At 32.5% G+C, this 27,263-nt stretch overlaps 2 protein-coding genes and 1 long non-coding RNA gene across 3 annotated transcripts; 2 read left to right on the forward strand and 1 right to left on the reverse strand.

Annotated features, from left to right (window-relative positions):
- Positions 1-5,298: 5,298 nt before the first annotated feature.
- On the reverse strand, positions 5,299-15,212 carry LOC121128957 (exportin-4). Its single transcript, XM_040724578.2, has 11 exons — positions 14,891-15,212; positions 14,736-14,841; positions 14,251-14,651; positions 13,920-14,192; positions 13,073-13,850; positions 12,496-13,003; positions 12,145-12,425; positions 11,727-12,080; positions 8,901-9,247; positions 6,790-6,882; positions 5,299-5,746 (listed from the first exon to the last, which is right to left on the reverse strand). Exons 1-11 carry the CDS (start codon positions 14,963-14,965, stop codon positions 5,552-5,554), a joined length of 3,411 nt encoding a protein of 1,136 aa, XP_040580512.1. The 5' UTR covers positions 14,966-15,212; the 3' UTR covers positions 5,299-5,551.
- A 2,032-nt stretch (positions 15,213-17,244) lies between these two features.
- Positions 17,245-18,688, forward strand: LOC139907203 (uncharacterized). The gene is made up of 3 exons (XR_011783657.1): positions 17,245-17,932; positions 17,985-18,124; positions 18,187-18,688. It is a non-coding gene; the product is annotated as an uncharacterized lncRNA (long non-coding RNA).
- Positions 18,689-20,798: 2,110 nt separating this feature from the next.
- On the forward strand, positions 20,799-25,167 carry LOC121129206 (motile sperm domain-containing protein 1). Its single transcript, XM_040724906.2, has 3 exons — positions 20,799-23,960; positions 24,043-24,156; positions 24,619-25,167. Exons 1-3 carry the CDS (start codon positions 23,606-23,608, stop codon positions 24,810-24,812), a joined length of 663 nt encoding a protein of 220 aa, XP_040580840.1. The 5' UTR covers positions 20,799-23,605; the 3' UTR covers positions 24,813-25,167.
- Positions 25,168-27,263: the final 2,096 nt, after the last annotated feature.

Here is a 27,263-nt window from a genome sequence, read left to right on the forward strand (position 1 = left end):
TTAGGTGAGACCCCCTATATATATACGAAACATGTGCACTATATATGCAGACTAACAGCAATCCTCAATTCTCCTGCACCCCCCCTCACGGCTCCCACTTTGAATATCCCTATGCACTTGAACCAGGCGCAACCTTGATGATATATATACATAACAATAATTTAATGAAGAAAAGTTATTAAAACAATTATAAATATTAATACTGGATTCGAGCACTCTTACACAAAAAACCTATAAATTAATTCGTCAATCATTAATAAAGTTATGAGTGAGGTAATACTAAATATATTTATTATTATTTCACTACAGATCCCTCATTTATTCTTTAGTTTAGTCGGACCCCATTCTCTCTATTTGAAGGAATTTAGTGAGACGTTCGAAAAATCAAGGTGCCAGAGGATATTGTCCGACAAGAGTTATAAATTCTGGTCCATTAGAGATATATCTTCGATTCTAAGATCATGTGGAGAATATTCTATGGATGTCTTAGGAAAATTAGTCGAGCAATTGCAGGATTTGCTTAAGTTCCAATACTTTTCATGTTAATCAACATTCCAAATAGCCCAAGTTTGTTTAGCAAAGGAGATAATACCTGTATCCTTGACTTTCATGGACAATGTCCCCATCTTGATCTATAACTCCCTTACAATCCTAGATGTAAGTAGAGGTTTCAATAAGTTTTCATGGTCTTTAGATGAAGAAATGGACTACATATAAATACCAATGATTCTTCACAACGCACCGTAGAAGTACCATTCTCTGATTCCTTCCCAATGCTACGTATTAAAGTTTGAATAATTGTGATTGTCTAGATTGTTTACTCTTTTGTTTCAAATTCCTCAAACCTGGAATACAACGATAAGAATTCCACTTACACACCTACATAACTAAGAAAAGTAGGATTCCTTTATTATTATCCAAGGCAAAAAAGGTACAAGGCGAAAACGTTGCGAGGCAAAACAATACAAGGCAAACCGGGAGAAGGCAAAATATCACGCGACAAAAACGTTACAAGGGAAAAATTTCTCAAGGTGAAAACGTCATACGGCAAAAGCCTTACAAGGCGAATACGTACAAGGTGGACAAGTTCAAGGCAAAAATGTTCAAGGCAAATCCTCCTAGAATATTTTATGGTTTATACCCCTCTAAATATACCTATTAGTAGTTGTGCTAATCGGAAGTATTTTGGTCATATTAAAAAAAACCGAAAATCAACATGGGAACTCTAATATAATATCTCGGAAGAGGTGGATAATAATTGGAGGAGAATAGCTTAGCTGCCATGAGGTTATATCTGATCAGCTAAAAGCAGCTGTGACGAGGGGGATTAGGGTCCTTATTCTTACTCTCCGTCTTTCATGAGCACATGGTCGAATCATTACTTATTAATTTCGTGTTCTATCCCCAAAAATAAACGAATAATGAAAATAAATTGTTATAATGACAGGTTCTGTTGTTTTTTTAACATATTGGGAGGTCATATTCTCTACAACTCTTCATAATTTAATTATAATACAATCAATTTTGTACTGTTCACATGAAATAATATGTATTTAAATATTTTAGACCCGTGATACATAGTGAAATCCCAGATTATTATTTCCGGATTTTTTTTTCTTTTTTAATGGCTGATTTAACAAATTATTAGTAGATATAGATATTATACCCATATTACACATGGTATATTCATTACAGCAATGGATATGGTAAATTCTTCGGTATAATAATAAGCTAAGAGACTCTTAAAAGGAATTACGATTTTTGACAAAGACGTCTTACTAGTTATAGGGGAAAAACAAAGATAATATATTTTTTAGAGCTGACGGAATCTTATGTTGACTATCTTTATTTATTTCTTCTAAAATAAAATTTCAATAATCCACTTATGATTTTATTTTTTAATAAAGTTTTCTCAAGCACAATTTGACAAGATATAATATATATTATATCATTCATAACAATACTCCATTATTCTATGTTACTTGGGATTTGAAAAAAAAAAAAAAAATTAAATCCCCGTGAGTGTAAATCAAAAAAAAAAAAAGAAATTGTATGTTGGCAACTTTGTTAGAGTAACATATCTGCTGATAGAGATCACTAGCACTAAATTATTAGCATATATATATTTTTTAATCTATGCTACAATTACAATAAATGTTTTGGAGAAGAGAAAGAATAACGGTTATGACGTTTCATAGATTAGCTACAATCAGCTGTGACATGGGATGAATAAGAGAAGGAAATCAGCAAGACCATTATCAGAAATTACTCCAGAACAATCTTCATATTAATAAATTAATAAAAAATTTTGAATGGAATAATGAACTCTTGAAGGATTCAAAATTTCGTACAATCCTTCATCCTCAAATCCGGCCCCAAATATATACCTCTCGAAACCTAAAAACATTGAAAATCATAGCTTTCCCTTGAGTTTTACACTGATTATAACATCAAATTCAAGCTTCTCGCCTCCAAAAACATATAATTTGATACACAAATCATATTTATATCATAACTTATAAAACGTCGAAGTCAATTACACGTGGTATATCTTCATTAAACATTTTGCTAATAAATACTTTCGTTATACCCTCAAAAATCATAATAAAGTGATAATCACATCAGTATTTTAAACAATGATACCATATGTCTTTTTTCCCCCTTCTCCTTGCACCCGTTTTTCTCTACAATATTATCAACTTTAATCATAAGTATGACCTCTAAAATCAGTTACTAAAGTTTTTCAATATGTGAGCGCGCAACCTAGTGGTTAAGATCATAAACAGGGCCAAATCTTGCTAACCGATTGGTCATTTTTTTGTTTTTTTAAAGTCTAAGTTTAACTGCATACATGCAATTATTTTTAAATATTTTTACACATAATTCAAGCATGGGTCTATTGCATCTGTTGAAATATAATGGAAATACCCTTGTGCGAACGATAGTTCAATATTTGGGCCCAGTATTTTTTTCGTGTTTTCTCTATTTTCTTTCTTTCTTTAATATAAACTTATTAAAACCCCACGCGACGATCTAATAATTGTAATTATGTGACACACCTGAAAGAAATATCATTTAAATTTCAAATGAGAGCAAACTTAAAATAGGACACGGCTATCTATGATTCAAGTGTTCAGATAAAGAAGTTTAATGACCTGTAAATTAAAAAGTCCTTTGAAAGGTGAATTAATTGCCGGAATACTGTTAAAATACTGACATTAAAAAATTAAATGAGACTAAGCTCAATCAAGATCCAAGTCAACTCATTTATAAAGTCGAAACTGACCGAATTAATCATTTACGTAATTGTATACAAGTTATAAGTCTCTTCCACGCCTATCTCTCTCCTACTCTCGGTCTGATTTGGATTCCTTTCATATATGTTGTGCCACTCCGTCTTGCCCCCCTCACAACACTTAACAACGTCTAATTGTAGCTCAATCAATCAAAGTTCAGAAACTGATTAGTCACGTTGTTATCTTTATCATGATATCATGCAAAAAATAAATAAATATAATAGATAAATATTCCAACAGCATTTGCACTCCTATGGCTGAAATTAAGAAACAGGATTCGAATAACGTCCGAAATTAAATTTTTTGATTTGAAACTTGTCCGAATTTATGCATTTTGGGCATTTTTTGATAGTGTTTTTAAATCTTTGGTAACCTCTTTATTCGATATTTTCATACAAAACTTCTTACTAACATATTTATCAATGTGTTTATTTAAAAAAATCTCAAATATAACGCACGATGTCTATATAAAATAAATGAACATAAACACCTCTTCGATGTGTCTAACGTTGTGTAACATACCCTACATTTTTAAAAATATTTACACCAAGGATAGGCAATATTGCTTATTTTGGAGGCTAAAGGAAACACAACACGACGATTGATTGAATTATGAACAAAAAATAAGAACCGTTCTTCCTTTTTAAAGGTAGTTTTTGATTAGAGACATGTCAACTCTATTTATAAGTGCAAGTCCTTGTTTGATTCAAGAGTAAGCAAAAAAAATTTGTGTTGTTTACAGTGACTTGAAAAAATTAATTTGGCAAAAAAAATGGAATTATGTCGTGAACATTTTCGTGTGATCATTTTTCACAACTTTCGAGTTGGATTATCACGACGACAAGAATGAATTGATGAACTTAAATCTTTGTATGGCGATGAAGCACCATCCTATAGCACTTTCAAAAACTGGTTAAATGAATTCAATCGTGCCCGACGCTCGCTCAAAAACGAGTTCCGTGAAGGTCGTCCAAAAACGGCCGTTGTGTCAGGGAACATTGATACCGTGCGTGAAGTGATAATGCAAGATCGTTATGTGACATACCGAGAGATAGAGGCATCCTTGGGCATTTCTTCCACCAACATCCATTCGATATTGCATGTATACCTGGGCGTAAAAAAGGTCGATTGGTGCAAAAACATGTTTAAAAAAATACGTTCGCCGTGCTTCAAAAGACGTTTATATGATCATCACAGGTGACGAGTCATGGATCTATACGTATGAGTCCGAAACAAAACAACAATCAATCGTGTGGGTCTTTTAAGACGAGCCAAATCCAACAAAAGTTGTTCGTGAAAGAAATACTTCCAAGCAAATGGTCCCCTGTTTTTCGGCAAAACTGGTCATGTGGGGACTTTTCGCCTTGAGCATCGTAGGAGGGTCAATTCTGAGCCGTACTTCACAATTTGTTTACCAGAAATCTTCGGAGAAATTCGAAAAACGAACAAAAGAAGGCGAATCATTGTTTACCATGACAATGCGAGCTCTCACACATCGGCTCAAACCAGCGCCTTTTTGACCGGTCAAAACGTCGAATTGATGGATCATCCGCCGTGTAGCCCTGACTTGGCCCCCAATGACTTCTTTTTAAAACCATATTTTGGAGGTGTCTCATTCAGAGTGGAAAAAGAGCTTCGACAATGGGGTTGAGCGCATGCAAAAGTGTATAAATCATGTTGGAGAATACTTTGAAAAACAGTAAAACCATTATTGATGATAAATATTTTCTCATTTTCATTATTTGGAAGAAATGTATAAGCTAGCTAACATAGAAAATGTATTGTATTTGGTTGTGAGCTGTGAGTTGTTTCTGCTTCTTTTCTCCTAATCAGAATGTTGAATTCGCGGTTCTTATTAAGGTGTGGACAATTCTTAACAATTATTGAATAATAATTCCATATTTGGGAATAATTGGTTAACTGAGCGAGCCTCTTTTTCCGTTTCTGTTCGGAGGAAATGTTGGGTGAACCAATAAGGATAATGAAATGAGGATTCTAGTAATTTGGTTATACAAAATCATGATCTTTTTTTTTATTACTTACATAATTATGTATTCTTATTTGACCATTTATTTGTAATAAAATAACATAAAAAAATATAGTGAAAGTAAGCAACTCTCAAAGTTGATACAAACATACGTCCATGGATGCAGCCAATATAAGAAAAGTATGTATGTACGTATAGATATATAATATATGCAAAGTAAAAATGAAAATTTAATAACTTAAGAAGTAGAGGAAGAAAATATAATATGTTATTTAACTAACAAAAAGCCTCTAACATCAACGATAAACGTTAAAAAATTTTCGCGGAAGCGTATTCTATTTTCTCTTTTACCATTCATAGATTGATTTTCCATTAGTTCATGGAAGGCTTTTTTCAACCTTTCCCTATTGCTTTGATCGTTTTGATTATCCACAAGAAACTGGATCAATTCTTTGCACGTGTCCTAAGATTACAAAAATAAATAATATGTTTATGTATATGAATCAACAACATGAAGTGAAATGAATTAAGTGTTGAGACTCGGTCAGAGACCGAATTCCTTTTTCAGTTCGGTCTTAAGTAGTGTTGGGTCGCTCAAAAAAAGACCCTCCGTCCGATCCTAATAAAATGTACCAATCTTATGACCGGTCTTTTATGGTCATTACAACTAATGCTGTATCGATCCTTTTTTAGTACTCAAGACTGCAAAAATTCGGTACAGTTCAGTCCTAAAACTTATAAAGTTCGATCCTTGATCACGTCAAGCAACTTTATTGCCATCATTTCAAGTACTGACAGTGCAAACAGTCTAAACCGGCGGACCCAGGGACTGATAGGACCGGTCCTAAGACCGAACCTGACCGACTAAATAAGACATTAATTTCAACAGATCAAATGACGTAGTTACAAACACTACATCATTTCAACTCTTGAAGTCTTTTGAAAGGGGTGAAAAAAAAGACTGATGAAGAAATCAGTCGTAGGACCGATCCAACACTAGCCTTAACTGATTTTTTCTAAACAGATCTAGACGATAGATAAATAAGAATATAGAGGCGCCAAAGATTTTTACTAGGCCGTTTTGCTTATTTAAGAATAAAGATAAATTATATTATGATTTTGAGAAGTTTTATACAGCTGTTGAGTTTGGTCTAATTTTAGATATGTAAAAATCAGGATGGAAAAAATCAGCCAATTAAATTTATGGATCTTACGGCAAATACTATCGCTGAAGCTTACCAAAGTTAACAGCTGAAGGCGAAGGAGCAGTCCTTTGCATACCTTGTCACCTCTATATTTTTCTTCCTCTATGATCTGGACCACTGTCCAAATCCCGGCCTTAAATTTCCTTTCCTTGTATTTCTTTTTTTTTTAAAGAGAAAAAAAAAGTGGCCTTACTTGTGAACTTGGACCAAATTAGTTCGGTCATATAAAAATTATAACGGTCTTAGATCAGTATAGAATTTTCAGACCGAAACCCAACACTTATGAGTATTTAAGCCTTACTGGGTAACAGCACGATAGTACATAAAGAGCTCCTCCTGCACAGGGTACTAGATCCGAATTTATTTGTTGAGATAAAACTAGATCGAGAATGAGCTATTTGAGAGAGAAAAAAAAAACATTAAGTAAAGTAGTTAGATTATGAGTATATCGTGGGACCTGAGCAAAAGGATAATAAGTGCAATATAATCATTGTTTAAGGATAAGTAATCAAACTCACTACCCGGTATGCCATATTTTTTTAATGGTCGTTTTCGTGTGACGTGAGTATTGTTAATGTCGGTCATCTTGGATAAGAATAAAAACCTTATTTTTGTTTTAACAATGATTAAGGTGAACTACTGCAGTGTATTTGTAGTTCAAAATGGGAGTGATATATAGACGGATTTTATTGTCTATTAAAAATATATCTCCCTGTCGTTTATCCGACCCAAGTATTTATTAACACCCTAACACCGAATGTGGATTATGTAATAAAGATACTGAGATATTTTTTACATGGGTCTTCTTTGTGTAGTCAAAAACAATATCTATTAGTGATTTCTTGTTTTTGCTAAATATATGTACCCTTAATTTTCAGGCATGTTTCGTTCGTGACCTTAAAGCATTTAATAAATGTCTAGGCTCACATATGTCACCTCTGACCAAGAAAATGGAACTGTGACTATAAATTATATTTAATTTTATACCTGTAAATTGAAATATTATTCAAAAATATGATGCAATACATTTGCAATAATAACTATTACAGGGTTTCACTATGATTGAAAGCACACTGAGCACAGGAAGTCTTAGAAAATTGGGGCAAAGGTTCACTAAAATATGTTGTCAAAAAATTTCAAACAAGTTTTTGAGAGTACATATAATATTAAAAACTTACAAAAAACAAAGTATGCAAAAATTAGGTGCAATATTAGACGATGTCATATATATCAGACGTCGTCGATAAAGGGTTCATAATATGATATCAAATCATTAATCATTATACATTATTATTCCCATACCGAGTAGTCCATTAAAATCTGAACACTTTGAATTTTAAACTTCACCAACATATAATTTATAAATTTTAAGCTCTCTTAAGCATTAATGTAGCAGCCCTTAGTGGCAATTCCTGCTTCCAGGTGGCGGCAGAAGGCTGGATGTAGTCCTGCGTCATAGCGTCCCAATGATGGCTGACAATGGCTTTGAGGGGCTTGGTGTTTGGATGACGGACACTACAGGCCTTCCCCTTGACATCACTCAAAAGGTGTTGTTGAGGGGGTTGGCATTAGGGCCGTGGAAGGGCCAAAAATGCCAAAAAAAAGAGTTCAAAAGAGTTCTCTAGACAGTCTGGTGTGAAACCCCGAGATATCTTGCATGGGCCCTCATGGACTTGGGGGGGATTGGCCTGGGGTGTTTTCTTCAACTACCACGGATCCAGTTTGGCCTATTTGATAGAGCCCTTCTTCCTCTCCAACGTTTCGGACTTGTTGAAGGCGTAGACGGTGGTCTTGGAGACGCCCAACTGCTGGGAGTGCGCGAATGGAAACTGTCGATCACGCTCAAGTGTCATTTTCTCGACTTGTACGTAAGCTCAGCTTTGTCTTGTAACTAATTGTTTATGCTTTAATATATCGAAATATGAATTAATTTCAATCACTCAACCTTCATTAATTATTGAATTAGTAAGTATTCAGATTTCAATGGCCCACCCGGTGAAATAGACAATAAATTAACTTGTAAAATTGCAAGGATCACTTATTTTTCTCGTCCCTAATTGATCCATAAAAAAATTAATTGAAAAAATTGAGCCATTTTACAGGGATTTTCAGTACATATTAATAATTAAAATATCACTCATTGTCTTTGGCTTGAAGTAGTATTCAGTACAGTCCATTTGATGAAGTTTCTTCTTCTTTTTTTTTTTTTTTTTGGGGGGATTTGTTCATCTTAAGTAATAAGAATAACAATTATGAGCCTAACTATGGCGTTCCCTTCAACCATGATTCAATTTGTGACGTCCGTAAAAACCTTATATATTGTCAAATACGGAAAAATGTTATAAGAAATACAAGTGAGCTAAAGATCTCATTTTTGACAACTTTCGCTCTGGACCCAAAGTATGTACGTACCTTTAAAAATGGACGAATGGATTGGTAGATGGGAACATCCTTATTATTGGTTTCCATGATATGAAGACAAATAGATTGAATAAATTCACAGCAAAGAGAAAATACACAATCAACGCCAGCAATGGTAGTCAGACCCAATTCCAGTGAAGCAATTAAATTATTTTGTAGTTCCAGAGGGTTGAGATTGCAAATTTTATCCGGATAAAATTTACAAATGGATGTTATAGTTTTAAAATACTGGCTACACAAAGAGGGGAATTTCAAAAGTTCTAAGGACATCAATGGCATAATAATATTTAAACCAAAAAGGCAAAAATCTGCTGCAGAAATTGTATCTTCTCCAGGATCTGCAAAAAAATACAAATTTTATGCTAAGTATATGGGTGTCCGAAAGTCTTGTACCCTTAATTTAAAAAAAAAATGATTATTTCAAGTCTAAACAAGAGGTGTCAGGAAGAAATGTTATTACCCTCATAATATAATAGATTGATATAAAAAGCACAAAAGATCATGGCTTACTTAAGAATGTCTCTTTCAATTACAATAATTATGTTGTTAGGTATCTAAAACTAAAGAAACTCTACGGATAAAGGCGACAAACATATAAATGAAAAAAAATCATCTTACATTCTGATAGGTTTAAAATTTTGATTTGCGCTAAGTTCATTTTTGTTTTGAGTCATCGTTAGGAATGAGATTTTTGTAGAGAGATTTATTCTCCTGGCGCTCTACTAAAATAGCATTCCTATTCATTTTTTGATCCAGAACAAGGACTTATTATATAACTCGACACGACAGAATGATGTAGTAAATATTAATAAAAGGTATAAGTGGCTCCGCGACTTCTTTCTTCAGTCTTAATTTTACAAAGTAAAGAATGTGTTGTTAACATTATTTAATTCATTTTTCGTATCTTAAATCATTGGAAATTAATACTCATAGTGGATTATTAGTCAATTAATGAGTAGGTAAGCAGTTTTCTATGTTTAAAGAGGTATGCAATTGAATAATTTGATTTCAAGTAAACAAAGGAAATTGGTTGTTACCGTGAATTCAGCAATAGCTAATAAGAAATAAATATCGATATTTTTATATCTAAATATAGGTAAAAATAAGGGTTGTGTTGTGCCTAATCACAAAACAGTATCTTCTTTAATCATAGAACTTGATAAAATAACGAAGCCATTAGTAGATGGACTTCTGACTACAATCACTGATTGACAAATGGTTAATAAGTAGTTTATTTTCAAAGAGTGAGAAGTTCCACCATAATTTATCAATAATCCATTCTCTCCCAATCCATTTTTTTAAACGTTTGATAATGTGCAAATATTGAAGAATATTTAGAGCAATTTACATACAAGAAAGAGATATATTTTCCTCGATTTCAAAGGCAACCCAATATCAGCTATATGAAAGAGAACTAGGATTGGGTATATGATATTCTCATAAGTTAAGTGCCACAGATGAAGGCACCAGAGAAAAAAATTAGTATAATTATCATGCTTAGAAAATTATCAATTAACAAAGTTAAAGTTACTCTCGATCAAACATATTCAAATAAACAATGCATCAATCAAGAGATATATTTGTTAAATGAAACTATACCCATGGCATTCAATATACGACTATGAACTCAGAGTTGCAAAGTTTGCTTTTTATATATTTAGCTATATAGGTAAATAATTGCTTAAAAGAACGACATGTAATTCATGCTTGGGACTAACCAAGTTTGATAAGGACATTACTCTAGATAGTTAAATAGTTGCAGAAGAATTTTGCGATTCATATGTACTTAAAGAGTATTTCACCGATTTTATCAAGAGGCTTGTCTATCCTGCCGACTTGGAATATATATTGTTATCATACATTGAAAAAAATTGTACATGGAAATATTTAATAACGATTCAACATCATTCTTATTTATTTCCTTTCATAAATCATTGGATGCTTTCTCTCAACCTTTTATCTTGACAACAATGGAAGACCCGAACTGTTGTTCCTTGTTAGACCAGATTTGTAGAGAAAAACATTATTTTTCTAATTTTCTTTCAAAAATATCAGCAACAATTTTTAATATCCCTATGAAAACTTTTATATCGAACAAAAATTATATTTTTTCTGCCCAAAAACAACGAAGTTGCCTTATCACCGCCTCAATTAATAAAATTTATAAATTGAGTTCTCAATCTAAAAAAGTTTATCGACTATTTTATTTCCAAATTTTAATATTATTATATAATTGATATAATATATATTAGTAGAATAAAAAAAATGATTTTTTTAATAAATAAATTTGACTTTTATAATTATCTATCCTAAATTTGTAGAGTAAATAAATCTACTAATATTGCTTTAAACATAACTCATGTTATGCTGTTCTTTTTAAAGCGTACAACCGCTTCCTCTTTTTTTCCCTTTTTATGCCTAGTCCAGATAGATAAAAAGGCCTTGTCCTGGGTATGTAAAGATTTTTGCTAACTTAGATACATGTTTACAAAATTGATAAAGAGGTAAAAATTAAAAAAAAAAGAATATGGTTAATTAATATCGGAGTATGTATTATATTTGTAATTATGATTGAGTTCTTATGAATAGTTTCTAAAGGTCTTCTCATCCACCCAAAGCTCTGTTTTGTTTTTGTTTTTTTAATTTTTCGCTTAAGTAAATTATAGTATTGATACCATTTTATATTCATCTATCATTGAGGGTTTCATTTATAACATTTTTATGGAAAAATATAGGGGTAACAATACTGTTGACCAGTGCTGTATATATCTTGTAAATTGTTTTGAAGAATGTATAGACTAAATATGATTTCCTTACCGCCACGAACTAAGGAGAAGAAATCCTTTGAGAGCAGACTTGTCAACAATTTCATTAAAAGTAAAACATCATTGAATTGTTCCTCTTCCATCTCTTTTTTGTAAATCCGTTTGCCTTGATTGTGATGTGTATACATTCTTAGAATGTCAATACTTCTTTGATACAAAATTTTGCACTCTTCTTGATTAAGAAACGAAGCAATGTGAGCGGTTTGGCCATAAAACTCTAAAATGAGCTCTACAATGTTTGGATAATTATGGTAGATATTCAGTAATTCTACCATTTGTTGAAGAACCGGCTGCAGAAATAGAAATATTTGTTGAACAGTTATAACAGAGCTTCCATTCACAACACCTAAAATAATTATACATTATATGTTCTTTTTTTCTCTCTTATTTAAATGAGTAATAATCCTTACCAATGAACGATTCAATAATACTGATAATTGACATCCTGATTTTTTCATCGTGATAAACCTTTTTAATATCAGGTCTATGAATGATTTCATTAAATCGATCGCTTAAGGGATTTAAAACTTTGGACCAATAAGCGTTTCTTGACGTTTGATCTTCACATGTGGAGCCAACCTGAACAAGTGCTTTCATTAAACCTCTTTTCGCACCAGGAGGAAGGTTCATACTTTGAGCTTCTAACTGTATTAGAAGGAAAAGTGAAGGGCATTTCAAGACTTGACGTGCCCTAAAAAACAAGCAACATTTCATTTATAAATATAATCATAGATCAACATATCCCCTTTTCAATAACATACTTTTCTTTTTCATCAACTAAGCATGATAGAAGTTCAATAGTTTCATCAACTATTTTTGGCTCCGAGTGAAGGGCATTTAAATTTGAAATAATTTTGTCAAGCAAAAAGTTCATTGTCCAAGCTGCACCTTCAGAATTCTGTCCAAAAGCAAAAATAAGCGACATACTTATTTCACTATAAAATGTTTCTTGAAGGACTAAGTAGGTTAGGGATATACGTTGAAGCGACCACATGATGGATGAGCTGACCTCAGGACTAAGTAAATGACCTAATCCTGCTTCTACAGCTCGTTTTTCTACTTCAGCATATTTAAATATGCCAGATATAAGACGTATAACAGGATCAGTGGATTGGTAACCAGGAATATCCGACACAGGTTGACCTGGAGATGCCAAAACTCTCATGGATGTTTCCACGTCAACTTCCTTAGATTTGGCCAGGCTGAATTGCATTATTTCAATCGGAATTATAGCAGTTTCTCCTCCATCATAATAAGCTAACACATTTGCTGAAATATTTCAAAAATATATATTTTTGTATATGCCCAGGCAGTAAGCATAATAAACAAAGGCCTTGCCTGATATTAAAATAATCCAATGAATATCTTCATACAAGCTTCCAAGAACTTTGTCAATTGTGCCGTTCCCTTGGCTAGCTTTACGTTGAATCTGCCCATGTAGTCTAGAAAGACGATCTTCGAAAAGCTGTGAAAGAAGAGGGAGACTATGCTCCGGTACTTTTCTGCCAAGTTGACCAATGGTGCACAGAATGTCCTTGAATTTGACACGATCTGACTCATCGTCATTATCACCAATTTCATCATCGTCTTCTTCGTCACCATGAGTACCTCGAGTTCCATCCGGAGCACAGAGATTGCATTGAATAAAAGCATTGAAGGTTTCCACGGAACTGGAGTGCTTAAATTCCTTAATAGCGCCAGGACAATCGTTTGTTATGGACATCCAGCCTTCTAGAGTGTGCTCAAAAGCTTCACGAAAAACACTAGCGTCATCATCAAGATTGTTTTTTTGGTAAGAAGCTTTCATGGCATGAATCGTAAGCTGTATTATTTTTTTCGAGAATTCTTGTAGGAGTTTTTGGTCTAAAAAAGCTAGTAACGTTCTAGGGAAACATATAAGAAGCTGACGAATAATATTTGAGAAACCAAGAGCCTCAGATGGTATAATCGTGTCGATTTTTTGGAACATACATAGAAAGTTTTCGATATAATTGCGTAAGTATTCTACTCGGTGATCTCGTTTTGCAACAACGATACCATTCAAACTAGATAGTTGTACGAGGCAATTAAGTGTATGGTGTGCTAATTCAGGATCGTGTCGGATTTTGACGTGTAACTAGAAATAAATTCAAAGACAGTATTTGAACCATGTTGTCAATAATATAGAATAAGAAGTGGATCCAACCTCAAAGAACAATTTAACGACAGAAGGGTCCAATATGGTTTCTTTCCAAGATATTCCAGGTCTCAAAGACGGATTGTGATCGGATTCAAAAACAGAAATAAGTTTCTTTGGCAGATTAATAGAAATAAATGCCCAATTCAAGATGGCTTCTGTAAGAGTAATCAGTCTCAACAATAAATTCTTGTTTTCTGGTGGAATAGGGACTGGCACTGAAGTGATGAGTTCCTTGAGAGCTTGTAGACAAAATTCAAAAATTGACTTTAATTCAGTTACCTACATGGACAAAAAGAATCAATATATATCGCACAGAGCAACAACGAAACAAAACTACCTCAAATTGTTTTTTGAGAAAGAAATGAACCTCCCAAGGCAATCCCACATCGGATGACTTGACAGTGGTAGCATACTCCGTGAGTAAAGCACTTAATAAGCTGCAACCCACCATTTGCATTTGCATATTACCACTGGTTATGAACCTTTGCGTCTCCGTGAGTAAGACTCTTCGATCCTGACCCTCATCATCGATGCTTTGCCTCTTGACTACGATGGCAATTACTTGCACAATTCGCTCACGGACATAGGACGATAAACATGTATTGCTCACAACATAGGTCATCAAATAACTACGTAGAACAGTTATGTCGTTAGGTCCTAAATCCTTCCATTGGCGGATGAGCCCTTCTTTAATAAGGCCCGCGGATTCGAAGAGAACAAATTCAACTTTACTCGTATCTGGAGGGCGGAATGAGATGCTTAGTTATTTCATATTTGTCAAGGAAAGGAATCAAAAGACAATTCCGTTTAGCAATACAATACCTAAGATAAATTTGCAGAGCTGAAATGGAGATTTCTTCTTCCGGAAATCCATGAAAACGGATTCCGCTGCATGACGTTGCTCGCTCGTCACCAAATTTGGAGGAGCCTGGAAACATAAATCAAACAAAGCATACATCTAAATGATCAATCATTACCAAAAGGATTTGAGCTGCAGTTTCCAGCTCTGATAAAATGTTGACAAATCCATCTTGGTTCTCTGATGACATCATGCTGAGCCCCTCTCCAGTATGATTCTCCGGTTTATCGTTCAAACCACAGAGCTAGAGCCACTCCAAGAAGAAGCAGAAAATTCAAGAACACTGAACAAGGAAATAAGTATAAACAAAATAAAAAACGCGAACCTAAAAAAAAATAACAATTTTTTTACGAGGAGAATTGAATTTCCTCGTTTATTAGAGAAATACACAGAGCTAGAAAGTGGAAGAGAGAGCAAGAGAGAACTAGAGATCTTTCTCTATCTATAAAATGTAAATATCCAAAATAGAGGCATATCTTTCTAACGCAACCTCCACGGACCATGGGAGTCCCTCATCAAGCCAGACCCATAATTCATTGACCTTTCTCGATACTGTCATCATATTGCAGTATTTAATACATGCAGTTGTGTCTGCGCTTTAATATTTTATATTTAAAAGTCATCAGATATTAAAGGATACTTTTACATTACATTATGTATATGTAGAGAAAAATTGAAATGACTTTCGATTCACAGTTGAGTCGTGACTTTTAGATTTCTAGTCTTCAAGGATCCATTTTTGATGGTGCAATTAAATCTATTCGCAAGTCTTTAAAATATGGACCAGAGTCCAACTGCCCCTCCATCAATATATACATGTACATTTCGATAATATGAACTGTATTTAAATATGTTCAGCATAGATTTTTATGTAACCAAAAAATGAGATGAACTATTTTAAATGATCGATTTAATACTTGGGATGAAGGTAATAATATCCCTTAGATTGTTCATAAACTAGTGATGTAAATTGTGATGTTCAAATGGCTTCAGTTGTATTACTCATAAATAAATAATAACCAAGTAATTTTAATCGATCAAAATGAAAGGATAGTATCAATCATTAGTTTTAATTATACTGACCAATATTGTAATTAAATAAGACAAATAAGACGAACAAATTGAAGCTTGTACAATTTACTTATAAGGTGATTCAAAACGAGCGGTTTTTGAATTGTAGAAATAAAACACATAAAATATTATATTATGGTCGAAACTTTATTATGAACCGAAAAAAACAATCCTTTACAATTATTTCTAGAAAATAATCCCCTCCATATGTTGGCCCCAACTGGCCTTTAAATGGTCCATTCTTTCGCGCCAATTTTCGATGACGTGTTCGAGCATTGTGACCGGAATCTCACTAATAACTCGCTCAATATTTGCTTCTAATGCTTCAATCGTCGCTGGTTTATCCACATAGACTTTTGCTTTTACTTAGACCCAAAGAAAAAAGTCCAAAGGTGTGATATCACACGATCTTGGTGGCCAATTCACCAGGCCAAAACGTGAAATTAATTGTTCACCAAAATGATGTCCCAATAAGTCCATTGTCACGCACGCTGTGTGGCAAGGGGCATCGTCTTGTTGGAACCAAATATCGTGGAGACCATGTGCTTCAATTTGAGATACCAAAAAGTATGTTACCATGGTGCGATCACGTTCGCCGTTGACGGTAACGTGTTGGTTACACTCTCGGCTACGGCCGCAATATTTTCTACGTTGTGCTTGACCTACCAGACGACGCGATATCCCAGCAAGTTGCTGCCCCTTCAAATTTTTCGATTATTTTGCGAATTGTGGATTCTGAAGGTCGATTATGTCGACCATAAGTTGGGCATAATTTGCGAAAAACTTCTTTCACAGAGCGCTGATTTTCATAGTACAATTTGTACACGTTGTTGTGCGGTATATCTTCCCATGGGCCATGATTAATTGTAAAACAATACTGAGTAAAAATGACGTATGAATTTGATAGAGCTCGCGCGCGCCTGTCCAAAAATCCCTACTGGAAAAAACCGCTCGTTTTGAATAAAGCAACGACTTGTACAAACATCACAACTTGTACAGAGCATATATGAATTTTAAATACTAGCGGTGGTACCCGGCATTGCCTGGAGTAAGTCTGGGATCTAATATGAATTAAGATTTTTGGTTATATACATATGAGAGCAATAGCCAATAACAAACTCAAACAGTAACGGTGCAACATTCGGTACTACATGATGTGGTGATCACTGATCAGGGATCTTAAGTATAAATAGCCGTGTTTTCTTATATATTAGCTATATATATATTATTTCTTATATATATAAGCGTGGTGGAAGTCAAACATCAGTCGTAAACGCGTTATGGGATAACTTTGTATTTCTATTAACCTTGGAAATTATATGATTAATAGTAATAGTATATACTCTTTGACGTCACTATTAAAAAGCGTGGTGGAAGTCAAACATTAGTGGAAAAAGCGTTATGGTATAGCCAATGAGTTCTTATACTATAGTTAAGGGTGATAATTTTGGTAAGAATAGAAAAGCGTGCGAGAAGAAATAAATAAATACGCATGGCATCATTGATTAAATAATATACATTTTCTTCTATCAATCAAGAACGTTATCATTCCGCCTTTATTATTCAATATTAATATAATATTAGATGCTGATAGTCGATAGAGAACTGAATAAAATCCCTAAAATAACGAATAATGGAGGCCCAGGAATTTGGAAAATACTTACCGGATGAAAAGCAGATGGTTTGTCGGATTTATCGATATAAATGTGCCTTTAGTCCCCTGTCTATAATTACACGCCACTCATTATCCTCATCTCATAACAAGAGTATGGATATTCATCTATAAAATCAAGTTAACGATGAATACATCAAGTCAGACTTTAACTTTGATCTCACAAAGATGCTTATTGCATGTAATATAACCTTATCCATTGCTAATCATCCTATGTTCAAAAAATTTATGGAGAAATACACGGGTAAATTCTTCCCTTCCCGAGGAACCATCATTAATTAATGTAGGATGTTGGTAATTATGTCATTTATAGAAATACCTCCATTGTAAATTGTGAAGTTAAGATAATTTTCAGCCTGTTTAGAGTCATCCACACCAAATTACGAAATAGAGCTCTGAATTTTGTACCATCTAACAGTAAGTATTCTTTTTTTTTTAAATCTAATCATAAAATATGATTCTATTTTAGCTAAAATTATCAAGAATTATGATACACAACTCATTAAATGGCAAAAACAAGTGCTTAAATGGGCACAACAACGGGACTAGTAGCTTTGGATGGTTCACAACTAGTTTGGCTGACATTAGTTTCTTCACTTAAAGACTTGGGTATGATCATTAGGTTTTCCAATATTACATAGTCATTAAATATTACTTTTTTATCCTTTAAGGATTAGCTATGGTTGATAAGCCCCAAGAAATGGTGTTCAGAAAACTCGTAAAAGGCAAAAACAACTGCTTAAATGGTCACAACAACGGGGGTAGTTACTTTGGGTGTAGCATTATAATTAGCAATTGTGCGTATCCTTCATGATAATAGTATGCTGTTATACAAGCAGAAATAACGGGGGGAATCTTTTTTGATGCCCTTAATAAGAAGTAATATCGCCAGACATTACTACATAATTAGCTTTTGCACTAAATCTTTACGATGGATTTAAATCTAACATTTTTTTATTAGTATATTTATTGTCTAATTTTATGATTTTGACATTTACTTAATTATTAATAATTATTTAGATCTCATCCGTTGAGATATATCTATCATGTGCACAATTGTATATAGCAACTTCCACATGAAGAAAAAGGGTGATCTTTTGTATTAAACTCTATGTCTGGCTTGTGTTTTGCAACCTAAAGTTATGACATATTTAACTGAATTTAAGTCAGAACAAGAAAATATTATTTGGATCAATCTATTATTTCAATAGTCTGTATTTATAATTTATTGTTATTATTATTTATATGATTACAATTGTTTAATTTAGTATATTTAACTTAAATTTATGATGTTTTATTTTTTAGTATGTAGATTATATTTAATTTAAGCCTTCTTTTTAAACTTGGAACTTCAAATATATTTGTCGTTTCATTAGCTATTATTCTGAGAATATGATTAATAATGAATTACAATTTCATGGAGTGTGACGTTTTCAAATCTACTACTGTAAGGGATAAAAAACATCTAAGTCAATTATACGTAGTATATCTTCATTAAACATTTTGCTAATAAATACTTTCGTTATACCCTCAAAAATCATAATAAAGCAGGCATATGATAATCACATCAGTATTTTAAACAATGATACCATAAGTCTTTCTCCCCCCTTCTCCTTGCTAGCGTTTTTCTCTACAGAATTATCAACTTTAGTTATGGTATAACCTTGTATTTCTATTAACCTTGGTACATGCTAATTTTAATAAAATATGTTTTAGAATATTTCAGATAATTAAACATCTAATCAATGAAGTATAACTTATTCTAAAAAATATTATATACTAATAAAATTAAGTCTTTCAACATATTTATATTTTTCAAATTATTGATTCTTAAACTGTATAAGATTCGTGAGGACATTACGAATCTTGGTTCTTTCTACAATCTCAGTTTCTAGATTTCCCAAGTGGTACAATTTTATACATGCATAACATCGAAAAGATTAGATTCTGGAAATGAATCAAATATATGATCACTAGGGCATTGAAAGACCTAATTTTTACGAAAGCCAATATTTTTCAAAACTGCAATGCTAATTTTAAGAGTGAGGCTGGAATCTCTCGGCAATGCCCGTTTTGTTGAATCTAAAAGTATTTCAAACATCTTTTCAGTTTCTAGACAAACTTCAATTACATCCTTAGAAGGATAGGTTAGTGCTGTTGGATGCGATCCTCCCCAATCTTTTTTTTACTTTGATGTAGTCATGGTCGATCTGCAAAGGACCTTAATCAATTAAGCCATGTTTACGAATAAATTCCATATTGCTGCTATCCATATTTATTTGGCATCTTCCTTTGTTTCCCTGGGAAGATAGAAAGGTAGTGTTATCTTGACTTAAACCATTTCCACTCGTTCCTGCTTTAATCTCATGTTGAATAATCAATGTTTTATAAGCGAAGGAAAACTATCTGACCGAAGGATTATTATTATGACCGTTGGCAGAGCGAATTGCACATAATTTGTTTCTATAAGATAATCAATTAAGTGTCAAAATTCTGAATTGCAATCAAAAATCTAACATATCCTATTTTTTGCTTTGTATTAAGTTTAGACAACTTTTCCCAACAATTAATTATAATTTAATAATTATTGGAAATTGTTCTCACCTTAATTAGAGCTAATTTTAATTCAACTAATCAACTTTAAGTCGGAATACTGATAAGACTAAAGAAGCAGAAAGATCGATAGCTGACAACAAAGTACATGTATATTTTGTATTGAACTTTTTGTTTCTGATGTAACAAAGTGCTAGCCTATAGTCTATGTTACATATTTGATAATTCTTTCCATTGGAAACTCTTAGCCATTCGTACTAGTTGCATCTCTGTAAGGTTCAATTTGCAAGAAAAATGAAACGGTTAATAGTTTGCAAAATACTATCATCCAAGTCAATATAAAAATTTAACATTTTTATTATATTAAAAAAAGGTGTATTAAAATTGTTAGAAGGCCACTCCGTACTTTTTCTACGACTAGACTCATTTGTTAAAACAGGTCAACAGTGAAAGCTCCACAGAACCAGTCATGAATCGTATGAATATGATATAAATTTTAATATTAGATATATAGCAAGGTAACTTGTATTTCAAATTACCTTGAATAAGATACATTGGGCTAGCCCTCCTTTTCGAATTGTTGTACCCTACCGACGCTACTGCTGGTCAAGCTAAATAGAAGGATTGCTTTTGTTACCTCAGAGCTGATATCAAAAATTTATAATATAGATATTGTATTTTAATCGTATTATTATTATTATTAAAATTTCCTATACCTCTATTTATATAGTGACTGGTGATGGAGTACCGTAATAAATCTTGGATCCGTAAGGATTGCTCAAGTCAAGGAGAAAAACTTGGGAAAGAGCTTGTCATCCAAAGGGTCGCCTTGAAAGACACACAGAATTTGTGCAAATCATTTTGAGGAAAGCAATGAGAAGCTAAAATATAATTTATATTTTCTAAAGATGATAAAAGGAGGGCTGAAAAAATATTTACTAAGGTTCAAAGTAAGTCCATCGTCAGCTGGAAGAATCTGATAGATAGAAAAATTCAGATTCAAAAATTCGAAAAAGGAGTCCAGTTTAAGGAAGCATATGGGCCTTTGTTTTGGGAGTGCAAATGCAAAAATAACTTTCTTTGACGTAAAGGAAATTGTGCAGTATAAAACCAATTGCAAATTACTAAACCCAAAGAAGTTTAAACAAAATTTAATCAGGACTACCCTAGAAAAAAACCTCTCCAAAATCCAAGTAAGAAGAATTATAGTTCCCTTAAAGAATTTCAATCGATAAAACTGTACAAAGTTCATATGAGTTACCAAGTGCAAGGAAATTTATAGGCTTCCTTGCCAAGTAGAATTTATCATCAAAAATGATGTTTTTCACAACAATAGGTTGCGTAATTGGAGCATGTGCTCCTTTAGAGAGCATCTAAACTCATTGATAGAGTGCTATATCAGGGAGCACTATATACATAGAGAGTGCACTTCATCTTTAGTATATCTACACGGCGTTTGATTGGATAAAAGAATATACGTACATATACTAAAGATGATTGTTTATGTGAACCTATATATTTTGGGAAGTAAGTGTACTCTCCATGAATATGCTGCTCCCTGGCTAGATGTATGACATCATTAAATTGTCCTTCTCTTGATAATGAAAAAAATACAAGCGTAGAATTTCCTTGCTGCCTCGCATTTATATTATATTATTTATAGTTACCTTGCTCACATCAGTGGAAATATGCATAATTGACATAACTTGTATTTCAAGTTACCTTGGTATATACCATAGAGAATATAATATACCTACTCGTTATCTTTTTACACCTAAATATACAATATTATATGGTATATTTAGATGTACTTAAAGAGGGAAAATTAGAAAGGATTATTTTCCTTCTTAACTTTAAGGACGGAGAAATCGATCGGTGGTTCTGATTGAAGAGCACAAACTCCAATAACGCAACCTGTTGTGGTGAAAAACATCACTCTTTTTGAGAAACTTGACATGGTAGACTCAATTGAACTATGTACAATTATAAAGCTACAATATTTGTTGTATTCGTAATTTTCTCTCAGGATCACGTGGTATTTTAAGCAACTTTTCCATTTTGGGATAACATTTGAAATCCTAAAACATAGTTTATTTTTTTTTGCAACAAATGATGGAATTAGAATAAGTTTTATTCAAATACTATGAAATATTCCCCCATTAATGTTGCATAAATAATTGTAATTAATTTATTGGGATAAACAAGATTCTTATATTTGGTATCGAAATAGAACCAACTGGAAAGTTTAGCTAGACTCTAAGTCTATTAATTTTCAATATCCCGTTCCTGTGCTTAAAAGGATCAAAATAATATAACTAGTTACATCTCATTCCAATGAAGTAATAATTATGACTGATGAGTGAGCCGGGAGTCAGGAGAGTCATATGTAATTACTCACAGAGTCTGTTTGTAGCACACAAAATATGTTAATTTATCTATGATTTGGAATCGCGAATTTTAAAATAACTGCAGCTTCGGAGCTGGGATCTCTAAATATTATAAATCCAACCTTTATAATCTATTCTAATCATTCTCTATCATTAAAATAATAAATAAACATAAACAATTTCATTAACACTACAAACATCTAAAAATAAATTATTCTTAATTTATAGTTTGGAATAATATTTTGTGATCTTGGTTCTGAGTCCAACCATTTAAATTACACGACTCCAAATCCATTTAACTCATTGTGGAAATACACTCTCCTCTACCAACTTTATAAATTAATCGCATTAGTACTCTTGAAAGATCAATTGAAGAATAATATTTCATATTAATTAATTATTTGAATGAAACCCCCTACATAATGATCTTGTACAAACACGTACTGAAGTTGACTTTATTTTTGAAGGACAAATTTGTCAGTTTAAATAATCCATCAAATAATTTTTTGAAAGTTTACCCTAGAGAACCTTCTAAAATAAATTTACTTTTATTTTGAGTTGTATACCTTTATGTCAATCCATCATTTTTTGCTCAAAAATAATTTAATAGGATTTCAAATATTACAACAAAATGACAGAGTTTCTTAAAAATACCACGTGATGTTAATATAAAATTACAACTACGACAAATGTTGTAGCTTTATAATTGTACAAAGTTCCTATGAGCTTACCAGTTTATTTATAAAACGAAAATGACGTATCAAGCCAGAGAAGGGAATTGACAGCTGACAACCAAAATAAATAGGGTATTTTTGTGTTAGCGAGGTAACGCCTTGAGCTAGCCAGCTTAAGTGAAAGAATGATGATCCAAGAGCTGCTAGAGAGGTAACTAGAAGGAGAGAAGAGGAGAGAGAGAGAGATTGAATGTTGGCCGCGTGTGTCTACTACTACGTTTCTTTTCTTTCTCGTTGTGTTGTACTGTGCTGTGGAGCTGTGTCCCCCATGTACGTACTTGAAGTTTCCAAGATGAAATAAAATACAGAAACAACGTCAAAAATGCGTATATTTTGAAGGACTGTGATTTTTGCCTCCGAGTTAAAGTTATTATTATAATTTATATCAGTTTGTGAGGATTCTTACTTTGTGAAGGATGTCGGGAGGCGGCGTTGGCGGAGGGAGTATGCCCGTCATCGTGTTTCCAACCTCAGTAGACTTTTACTTTGGGGACCCCTCCACTCATAAGCGGATATTAACGCTCTATAATCCTTCGGAGGAGTTTTCCGTCCATTACAAGGTGATGTGTACAAATCCCACGTTTTATGCCGTGGTGGAGCCCATTGGAAAGATTTCGCCACAAAAGTGCACGGATATTGTCGTGAGGCACGTTGCTGTATCGAGTCCCCAGGCACTCAAAAAGGTGGATAAGTTTAGAGTTACCCTTGCAGTAGATCCCTCATGCAATACACCTCTTGGTAAAAGAGATATACTGGCCACACTTCATCCTGGTGAGTCAAGAGTTGCAAAAATAGCATCACTCTCCCCCCGCATAGTCATCGATTCTTTCTTTTCACATATGTCTATTTACAGGAGTTCCTGAACCAGAGTCTGGCTCAACCTCACTTCCTCATGGTCAACAACAACAACAACAATTAATTAGTTCAACATCAAATTCATCCGACAAAGAACATAAAATAGCTACAGGTAGTCAACATTCCTGTAAAATATCCTAGAGAGGAGAATTCCCCTGTTCTTACTAAAATAAATACATTACTATTTATTTTTAATAATGTATAGGATGGGTGAACGAATTTTTGCTAAAGAAGGATAAAAGTAGTTCAAGGTGAAGGGTTTAACATAGATTGTGCTTAGTACAGGACTATATTTCTTTTTCACTTCAAAAATTTCAAGTGCATACATAGCTCTTGTAGTCATTGATAACTTAATTTCCGTTTCTTTAAGGAGTCAGTCTCTTGTACGGTTTAATCTTACGTTCTTTTCACAAAAAAAAAAAAATAATGCATAAACCTTTATCTTTCTTTTTATATAGATCACTCAATACTAAACTTTTTTTTTCTTCAAAATACTTACGAAACCATTGTTCATGGTCAATTTGTTTATAAATGAATACTCTTTATTAAGTCCTCATTCTTTGATTTTTTTCAGTCTATCATCATCCTAATTACGTGGCATGTTTAGCAGCTATTATATGTTTAATAGCCTTGTGCTTACCTACTGAAGGAGAAGAAAGTGCATCAAATCTTACAGACAATCCTTGGCCTATTTTGACATTGAATCAGAAACTAGTTTTTGCTTATGTTCTGGGTCTCGTTACCGTGGCTATTCTACGGGCGACTTGAAATTCTTATGTTTTTTTCCTTATAAAATTATCATTTTGTTTTTAATTATATGAAGGACTTTTTTTTTTCATCGCATTTAAATAATAAAAAAATATTTATTTAGTGTTAATTATATTCCTACCTTTATTTTTGAAGCTTTTAGCTCTTGCAAACAGCTTGGAAATTATGTTGTAAAATAGATAACATGTATTGAACATCCCCATTCCCTGTTGTGTACAAGTTATAATTTCTACATCCCATGTAGGGTCTAATTTAATTACAACATCCGTCATTTTAATTACCATCAATACATTTTGATCTATTAATATGTGCTATTCATTATGTACTTAAGAATAATAGAACCGTTGATCCTTAAGAGTGTATCTAATTGTCCACATTATACTTGTCAATTGTTAATTTCCCTTAAAAGGTCAAAAATCACACTTTAATTATATTGTACATGAAATACGGCGCTATGTACTTTTTTTATTGATTTTCCCTTTGAATTTTTTAATCAAAATATGTTATGTGTGTTACTATAAAACACATTGAATGGTTGTTTTCTGTTGGAAAAGTGATGGAGTCATGCCCCAAAATTTCAATGCATACACCAACAAAATTTTACTATGATATGAATTCGAACCAGAAAAAAATTGGTTCGAATAGAAGAAGTGGTAATTACTTCTTCCTTATTAGTTGTGGTAAGACATGGTGGATTGCTCATATTGGAAACGACTCATGGATTGATGAAATACCATGATATAATGCAAAATCATAATTCCATCATTATTCCAACCGAAAACAGACATTTAATGCGTTTTATTCTAATAAATATTATATATTTTGATTTAGAATTCAAATGGAACATCAATTTCAACCAAAAATAAACAATAAACAAGTTTAAACTTTATTTATTTATATATTAGGGCGAAATATCTTTGAGGGAAAATGGCTTTAAGGCAAAATGCCCTGAGGTGGAATAGCTTAAGGCAAAAGTAACCGAGGACCATGAAATACATACGATTGTGTCATTGATCAAGGACTACTAGAGAGAAAGACTACAAACAAAATTGAGTAAGACTTAACAGTTTGGGTGAGCTGAAAGATATGAACCAAACGGCGAAACGAAGATATATATATATTTATATATTTGGCTAACTTGTTTGTCCCCTAGAAGCATTATGATTGACACAATATTGCCAATGACCAATGAGTTCTAATACTATCTGGAGGAGTAAAAGCTCAAATCTCGCAGCCTATTGTGTTAATAAACATCATTTTGGATGATAAATTAAACTAATTAACTTTTTACAGTTATAAAGCCGTCTATAATCAATTTTTATCATAGTTGTAATTACTAATTAATATCAAAGCCATTTTATATTTTAAGCAACCCTTCTATTGTCAGATAATATATAAAATTTAAAAAATAATAAAATGTTTTTTTAGGCAAAAGTAATGTTCTTACTATATGTTCACTACTCAAAATCAAAGTAAATATATATTATAGGGATATCTAACGTAAATGGTCAAAAAATTATTGAATTAATTATTTAAACTGATAAATTTGTCCTTCAAACACAAAAGTATCAGTTTCAGGCAGTTCGTATTTGTGCAAGATCGTTTTGTCGTAAGTTTAATTAAAATAATAGATTAATAATATGTAATATTATTCATCGATTGATTTTTCAATACTTATGTGATTAATTTATGAAGTTAGTAGAGTCGAGTGTATTTGTACACGGACTCGAATGGATTTGGAATTGTATAATTCAAATAGTTGCATTCCGAACCAGTAACCTGCAGGATCCCAAAATATTATTTCAAACTATAAATTAAGAATAATTTCTTCTTAGATGTGTGTAGTTATAATGAAATTGTTTATGATGATTTGTTATTTTATGGATTGATAATTTAAATTTAATTTCCAGAGTATGATTCGTATAGTTTGTTAAAAATGGATTTATAATATTTAGAGATCATGTCTCCAAATGTGCAACTATTTAAATCGTTGATAAATATACATATTTTCGATTTTTCAAATTAATACGAATCTGTGTGTAAGTACATGTGACTGTTGACTTCTGGCTCACTCATCACCCATGATTATTACTTCACGGAAATGAGATATATCTAATTAGTAATTACTAAAAATTACATAATTTTGATACTTTTAAGCTCATGAATGGGGATGTAGAAAATCGATACAGTGACGGATGTTTTCAATTGGTTCAATTTCGGCACCAAACATAAGAACCTTGTCCATCCCCGATAAATTTATTACATTATCAATCGAGGAATATTTAATATTATTCAAATAAAACTTATTCCAATCTCAAATACATTTACTTAAAATTGCATTATTTTGATCCTTATAAGCTAATAAATTGGGGATATGGGCAATCAATACCGTCTCTATGAATTTTTATATCTGTTTCAGTTCGGCAAGAAAGACAATACTCTATAAATAGG

This window comes from Lepeophtheirus salmonis, chromosome 14, assembly GCF_016086655.4.
Source record: "Lepeophtheirus salmonis chromosome 14, UVic_Lsal_1.4, whole genome shotgun sequence".
Classification (NCBI taxonomy): domain Eukaryota; kingdom Metazoa; phylum Arthropoda; class Copepoda; order Siphonostomatoida; family Caligidae; genus Lepeophtheirus; species Lepeophtheirus salmonis.